The sequence below is a fragment of the Eublepharis macularius genome, chromosome 8 (genome assembly GCF_028583425.1).
Source record: "Eublepharis macularius isolate TG4126 chromosome 8, MPM_Emac_v1.0, whole genome shotgun sequence".
In the NCBI taxonomy this organism is placed as follows: Eukaryota; Metazoa; Chordata; class Lepidosauria; order Squamata; family Eublepharidae; genus Eublepharis; species Eublepharis macularius.
The window spans coordinates 59,533,094-59,541,258 of record NC_072797.1 but is presented as its reverse complement, the minus strand read 5'-3'; the positions used below and the strand labels follow the sequence as shown (position 1 = coordinate 59,541,258).

Here is an 8,165-nt window from a genome sequence, read left to right as displayed (position 1 = left end):
AAGAATGCTTGTGAACTTTGACCATGGAACTTCCAGCATCTGCCCCTTCTTTTCTCTTAAGGGGATCAAATGTTGCAGTGAGGTGAAATGGACAAAGGGTTTGTTAACTTTAATTCAGTTTTGACCTTGAAGTTGTGGGAACATCTACCGAGATTAAGGAGGAAAACTTTGCCAACTGCACATTTTGAAAGGGCGGCCACCTTTGAGTGTAGCTTTTCACATCAATAGCTTTAATCATCACCTGCCAATCCAGTGGGGGAGAGCAGTTTCAAAGGGGTGCGGAGTTGCAGTTTCAGTGGGAATTACAGTGGGAAAGTGGTGAAATCACACTACAACCCATCAGGGAGGCTTTTCCCTGACCAAACTATCCATCATTACTATCCATGAATTGTGTACTTTTTCTTGAAATGGTTATTTAAAAGAATTAGATACTTTTGCAGAGTATTAATAATGATGGCAAAATGGAATTTCTGAAAGCAAATGCTGGGCACAGACAACAGAGGATGCCTATTGCATTTGTGCCCTGTGTATAAGCTTTCACATGGGCAGTTTGTAAGCTTCTCAGAAGTTTTCAGCTGCTTACAACTACAACCTCAATGCTATCCTAGGGGGACTCCACAGTCCTACAGAACCTCAGCTGCCCTGGAGAGTAGGCAGATTTTGGGGGGCACTTTTCTCCTCTGCTCTCCCTTCCTCAGTTGTTTCTTGACTCATGCAGGGCTCATAGAGGCATGAGTTTCTGTTTCCTGCACAGACTAACTGCTTAGACTCCTAAAGAAACTGGCATCCTTTTAAAGCCCATTGGCTTCCTATACTGTCTGATAAAGCTCTGCATGAGGTTTACACCAGAATAGAAGTTAATTTTTAGGGTGCCACAAGATTTGTTTATTTTTGCTGCAAAGAACTGACGTGGATACTCCTCAAGACTTTCTCAGTTTGTTGTCTTAGTGCTAACAGTTGCTCCATGGGATCCTGAATCGTATTTAGATTGCTGTATAGAAAGAAAAGGGATTTAATGTTTCTGTGCCTGAATGGTTTTGCCACTCAAAACTATTTCTCTTCCTGTATGCTGGTACTAGCCCTGAAAGGGGGAAGGGGCAGGAAAAGAGAAAGGTACCTATCTTTTTCTTCTTTCCACAGCTAGTAACAGTGTGCATATGTGTGTGTGGGGGAGGGGCTGTGCAAACTAACTGCATTGTATACTCAGCAAGACAACTGAGAAGGCTAAGGGGTAACCAATCTGTGTTAAGGAAGCATACCCAAGACCACTTATTTTAACATCTGAAGTCATTGTTGCTATAGTATGATACTGTAGGGTCAGGTTAGGAAGAAATGTACTTCTGTAATGTGATGCCATGCCTTAATATTGGTCTGCATAGCCTTTTTTGCCGTGGCCAACTGTCATTCTTAACTGTCACAGAAGAGATTGTCTGCAACATTCCATATCAGAGGGTTCAATATTTACTGTACGAGTTGTTGCTCGTAAAGTTCTGCATATATACTCAATTTTATTTTGACATGGTTACTGATCTTATGTATTTGAAATTATATGTACAATATGTTTCAATATAGACTTAACTGAGGTTTGGAGAGGGGACCTCTGACGCTTCCAATGTACTTTTTCTTTTTTGTGCTTTCAAGATAAGCAATCTGATGGGTCCAGGCACATCCAAAGGCAGGCGCTGAAGCCCAGGCACGAAATTTGGCACGGACGTTGGCGACACCTGCAGGTTCGGTTTCATTCTCCCTTCGGTCTAAATGATCCCCGCGAGGGAGGGAATCGGCACCTAAGGCAGAAACGGGTCGCCTTCTTGCTAAGAACCGCTTGGCTGTGCTACTAACCCAGCTCCGTCAGGTTGCAGGCCGAGGCGAGCCTGGCACTCGCCCTCGCTATGCCAACCGACTGGTCGTTCCAGTCCGCACGCTTCTAAGCGGCCGCGCGGCGCCTCCACCCCGTGGCTCCCCACCTCCCTGGTTCCATTTTCGCTCCGGAGCCTGCCTGGACCCGCCCGGACGGCCGGATAAGAATCATCCCCTCTCCGGAGCAGCAGGTGCCTCCGGCTCCCTCCCTCTCGGCCAAAACGCCTTCCCAGCGCCGGCAGGTGCCGGAGCGGCATGAAGAAAAATGGCGTCGACAACCTGGCTTTCGAGCCGCCCAGCCCCGAGCAGCGGCGAGCGGTCCCCGGCCCCCAGCAGAGCCCGGACCCCCAGGAGGAGGAAGAGGCGGCGGAGGAGCTCTGCGGCTGGGGCCGGTGCGCGCCGCCCCTCCTGCAGCTCTGCAACAACGCCAAGGGCTACCTGCTCTTCTACAGCCTCCTCTCCGTCTTCCAAGGTAAGGCGGCCCCTTGGCAGCCTGAGGGCGCCTCCGTTTGCCCGGACTCGCCGGCCCTGATTGGACGGCGGGTGAGAGAGTGCGATGATGGCGAGGCGAGGCGGCGGCAGTAGCGGCGGGAGAGATGGGAGAAGGCTGGGCTGCTCCTTGGCCCCTCTCTGGCCGGGGGAGCGCAGGGGAGCCTTCTGCCACCGCCCTGCTTGTCAGAGTCTCTCTACACAAGACATCTTACAAGGGGACGCTCAAGTGACATACTTTCTGTGTGGTCTTATATACAAGGGTGCTCTGGCTCTCTAGCAGTGCAGGTGTATCCTCAGTGGGAGAACAAGTGTAAGACCTTTCACTTGAGTGTCCCTGTATAAGATGGCTTGCGTAGAGAGACTCGTAGACTCGCTGTTTTTTGGTGCACCTTATGACACAATAGGTGAAAGATGGGCTACAGCATTGTAACAGGGCAAGATTCGAGTCCAGTAGCACCTTAAAGACCAACTGGATTTCCAGCGTATGAGCCTTCCAGACTCAAAGCTCTCTTCATCATGCCCTGGATAGCTTGCTGATCTTTAAGGTGCTACTGGACCTGACTCTTGGTCTTCTACTGCAGAGCAATGCAGCTAGCCACCTGAAACTATCTTTATGGGGGTTCTTATAGTTATGGTCGAACTCTTACATCTTGGTATACTGGCTAGTGAAGTGTTACTAATGAGACAGGACTCCATCCCATTGATTTCCCAGGCTTTCTCTACATCATTCATATACTTCAAACATCTGTACTTTTTACTAATCAGGGTAACTGGATGTGAGAGATGGCAGAGCTCTTCTATTAATTGCATAGAAAAGGGCATTTTGGAAGGTACAGTTTTTCACATCCCACGTGACGTGCTGCATTGGCCAAATTCCCTGCTTTCCACAAGTGTTTAAAGTACAAAAGGTTGCACATGGTTGTTTAATAATTGCCTCCACAGGCTTGCCTTCACAACCACTAAAGAAGAACCCCTACATCATCTGTGATTTACTGTGATGGACAGGAAGTGTGGGGTGACAAATCCCAAGTCCAGCCATCCTTTCAGCCACCTTGAGGAGGATGATTGAGAAGATATCCTGAGTTCATGCACCCATCTGAGCAGCATTTTTGCCCTTCTTGGTGACTCTGTTCCATTCCACGGTGGTAATTCTCTGTGCAGGCGAGCGTGTTGTAAAAGAAGGACTGATGATATGATTCCTTGTGGCCCTGCCCACCCCTCTGTCATTGACCCTTCCCATGTGATCTGTAAACAGCAGATATTACAGAGGTGTTATGAAACAGAGCCACTGAGAAGTATTACCTTTGCCACTCTGGGCAATGTAAGGGGAAGAATGGTCTTCTATTGTTGGAGGATCGTCTTGCTTTCTCTTCATCTTCCATCCACCTCGTGAGTTGCTGGACCCTGGTTTCTCTTTATTGGTGGAAAAGATGTTGGAGCTGATTTCTCTTCTGTGTGGGATGTCTTTTGATGCCAGACAGTGCATTTCCCCACTCCACTGCTGTAACACAGGTCAGGTGGCTAAACTTTGAAAGCAGATTTTGCATTCAACCACCACCTTCCCACTTGGAGTCGCTTGTGATCAAGGGCATGGTCTAGTCAGCAGCAGTGATGTCTGCTGACTGCAATCCTTCCCTAATCTGAAAGCAACATCCTCCTTTTCCAGGGTGCAGATTCTTATGCCATGAGGTATTTCCCTCACTTGCTTCTGCATAAGGTGAAGGAGGAAGTTGTTGGCTGACAGTTGAGTGTAGCCCTTCATTTGTATGTGTCAGTGCTTGTGGTGGGGAGAATATGCACTTGCAGCCACAGGCCCTGACCCTTCTGCACACTTGACTTCCACATACATGTTAGCTGTGTGTATAGTGCATAGTGACATAACTCCAGTCATACATGATGTCCACATCTTTGGTACAGAAGCTACATTCATAGAATTCCACACTCATAGCCCACCATGCACATGTCCAGTGAATGAATGCATGTTAGGTGCACATAGATGGTGGGTCTGTTGATGAGATGTGATCCCCTCAATATGCATACAAAATAGAACATCTGCATAAGAACGTGCTGTTGGACAATCCCACTGACCCAGCATTACAGGAGAATTTGGACATGCATAACAGTATGTTTAGTGCAGAAGTACATTTATTGAAATTGTTTTTGTATCTCCATTCTTAAGTAAAAAATATAGTATCGTGTTTGATCCTGAAGGAATCGTGATTAACATCGCCACCACACAACATGTGTTGTGTGGTATCTGTGGGAGTAGAGCCTGAAAGTCAAGTTCCAGCAATTAGCCAGTGACTTTCAAAGTTGGCATTTGGCCATGCTCAGACAATTGCAATGCTAACCTGTCCACATCTGAAAAAATGACAACCTGGAGTTTAGTGCAATCCTAAGAAGAGTTACTCCAGTCTAAGCCCATTTAAATCAATGGGCTTGGACTGGCATAACTCTTCTTAGGATTGCACTGTTAGTCACTTGCGTAATAGCTGAACTTTTGAAACTGCCAGCTTCTGTTATTTAGTACTCATCCCTATTTGTTGCTTAATGATTGATACTGATTAAAAAAAATAAAAACACTACAACTAGTTGCAGCAGCATAGCTGAGTTGGGAGGGAGTGTGACTCAGCTGCAGGGCACATTTCTTGGCATATGCAATGCCCAGGTTGACTCCCTGACTCCCAGGTAGCTCGAGCTGGAGAAGACCTTCTTCTAACTATCATCTGTTCTCCAGGCATATAGTAGTTTCATTAAGTGTTCATGATGGAACATTTTGTTAACGTATTAGTTATGAAAAGGTTTATTCTTTTAAAAACTAATTTTTGTTTTATTGCTTATTCTTTTTCTATTCATATCAATGGGAAACACATTTCCAGTTGGAACCCCCCCCCCCAGCAATCCAATTGTAATGAAATCCTCAGGGATTGGTCCCCCCATCTAAGGAATCTTCCTTGCCACATTGCTAGGGTTGCCGGTTCTGGGTTGGGAAATTCCTGGAGGTTTGGGAGTGGAACCTAGGGAAGGCAGAGTTTGGAGAAGGGATGGACCTCAGTAGGGTATGATGCCTCCCTCCAAAGCAGCCATCTTCCCCAGGGGAACTGATCTCTGTAGTCTGGAGAACAGTTGTAATTCCAGGAAAACCAGGCCTTAGCTTGATGGTGAAGGGAGATCACCTTGCTGCCTCCCATGCCTTAGCTCCTTACACTCTATTGCCTGAAGTATTTTTATTCCAGTCATGCTTCAGTTCCAGAATGGAGCTTGCTGGGGGCGGGGTGGTGTGGTGGTGGTGGAAATGCAAACAGAAACAGTGCAACAAGGTAAGGTATGGCCCAGGGATGAATTTAGCTGTCCTTGCTTGTACGTTCCATTTTTGCTTAACCATGGATCCATCCATGAAAAGGCCATGGCTCAATGGTAAATCACATGTGTGGTATACATTAGGTCCCAGGTTCAGTCTCTGGCATTTCCAGTTAAAGGATCTTCACAGGCTTCGGGGAAGACAGGCCCACACATCTACCTGCTTTAACAAAACAAAACAATGGGAGGTCACCTCTCTTCCCCACCCCCATAGATGCTAATGCAATCTGGGGAAAGAAGTGTGTGACTTCTGTTAGAGCAAAGCATGGAGGAAATGTTTATCTCCCTCCTGATTATCTCTCCAGGGCTGCATCCTAAAGCATCCCTCCTAATGCATCTCAATTTGATCCTTTTCTGGACCCTTATTTTTTAAAAATTAATTATGCATACATACAAAGACGCAGGGGTGACTATTAAAATGTAGAAAATGGCAGCATTTGAAAACAAATGCCATTGCCTTACAAGAAGGTGTGGAGTGTGGGCATGTCCAGCTACTTACTCAGGGCAGAACAGTTGCCAGGAAGTCAAATGGCAAAGAACTGGCCCCTGTGGAGATTGAATGACCTGTGATGACAGCAACTGAGAAGCTTTGCCATTACTTGCTTAGTGTTTATTGCTTTCTTTTAGGGGGCAATGCAGGCATGATGGTGGTGCTTGAAGATAAGTGCTCCATCCTTAAGAGTAAATCAGCCATGTTGAGATCTAGCACAAGCCACTGAGATGGCTGAGACAGAATATCAAAATGGCTCTCTCCATCCCTGCAGTAAACATATATTATTTAATTGTCTTCCACCTTTCAATGGTGCCTCCCAAGTGTGCCTGCAGCACACCCCATCTAATTTTGTTACATGGGGGGCTGACTCTGGTTCTGTTTCTTGCTGTACTTTGGGGGAGTTATAACCATAATGTAATGGTAAATTGTGATGGCAACTAATATGTCTGAATGCGCTGTCTTGTGGTGAGAACTAGTATTTCCAAGGGAACTGTTTCCTAGCTGTTTTTGCATGTGCTGTGTCAGATAAAGTGCTCACATGAAATCAGCTGGGCAAAATCTCTTCATCTTGACTTTGAACAAACCAAAAAGTAGTATGAGAGTTGATCCCAAGATATGCTAATGACTCTCAAGCATTTGTAAGTTTACCAGCTTTTTGTTAGTGGGTGCCTTTCGTACAAAGCAGTGAAATTTCAAATGATAGTAAAAACGTATGTAATAAAATAACATCTTTCTGCTTAATCTCTTCTTTCAGTATGCATGTTTTGTGTCAAGTTAGTGTTTCATTTCACAAAGTCCAGTGACTTTGGAGAAATAATAATAAAATGTAAAAAACCAAAAGGTGTCTATCACACAGAGGGAAAAAACCTCCAATTATTTACAAAAGATATAAACATATATAGATTTTCTAATTGTATGTCTCTTTTTCTTTTAGGCATTATAGTAAATGGTTTAATCAACGTAAGCATCTCTACTATTGAGAAGCGCTATGAACTGAACAGTTCCCTCACGGGTTTAATCTCTGCCAGCTATGACATTGCATTCTGCGTGTTGTGTCTTTTTATATCCTTCTACGGTGAAAGAGGACACAAACCAAGATGGCTGGCCTTTGCATCATTCCTGATCGGGCTGGGATCACTTGTATTCTCTTTGCCACATTTTCTTAGCGGAGTGTATAAATATGGAGAGAAATTGGATGGTAAGCTCATTTTATGTTTTAAATTTGCTTATGAAGTTCTTTTAAAAGTTATATTAAAAGTATGGTTCCAGAATACATACAGAGTGAATCTCTACAGTCAATTTCTCTCTAGCACACTCACATACCTCATTTGATCTAGATTTGTGTGTCCCATTTTCCAGTGCACATCCTCTCTACATTGGAAGAACACATATGCATTTGTTTTTGGTGGTGTCTGTACATGGCACCACAGAGCTCCACAGTAGCACTTGTGGACAAAAGGATAATAACAAATAATTGCATCTAGCAATAAAACACAGCACTGGAGACCAAAGAACTATCTCTCACATAAGACTAGAATCAGATAGTAATGACAGAGCACAGCATTAACCTTTGTAAGAACGATGATGTCAGAATCAAAACAGAAATCAAGAATCAATTGTTCCTTCTAAAATTATGCATGGGAAGACCTGCCTACTTCAGTGTTTGTCAGATAAACTGCTCCAGATGTTGGCCCTTCCTGACCCTAATGGTATTTATAGCAGCTTTTAAAAAGAGAAATGCCACATGCCCGTGGACAGAATCAGTCCTTGGTAGAAAAATTAGTACAGAATGGAGATAGTATGAAACTCATGATATTTCTAGTCCCTAAAATTGAAAGATACTTGTCCTCTTTTTTATGTGATCATCAATCCATTAGATTAGTTCTGTTTGTATGTCAAATCCACCATCTGAAAAAGCAAAGGACAAATACACATAGCAAATTGATTTATTTGAAACTAG

At 44.6% G+C, this 8,165-nt stretch overlaps 1 protein-coding gene across 1 annotated transcript in view; it reads left to right on the top strand.

Moving 5' to 3' along the window:
• Nucleotides 1-2,017: 2,017 nt before the first annotated feature.
• SLCO4C1 (solute carrier organic anion transporter family member 4C1) overlaps nt 2,018-8,165 on the top strand; it is a 51,134-nt gene continuing 44,986 nt past the window's right edge. The window contains exons 1-2 of the mRNA XM_054986775.1: nt 2,018-2,332; nt 7,140-7,403. Coding sequence (XP_054842750.1) covers nt 2,116-2,332; nt 7,140-7,403 — 481 coding nt within the window. The 5' untranslated portion in view covers nt 2,018-2,115. The remainder of the gene's footprint in view (nt 2,333-7,139; nt 7,404-8,165) is intronic.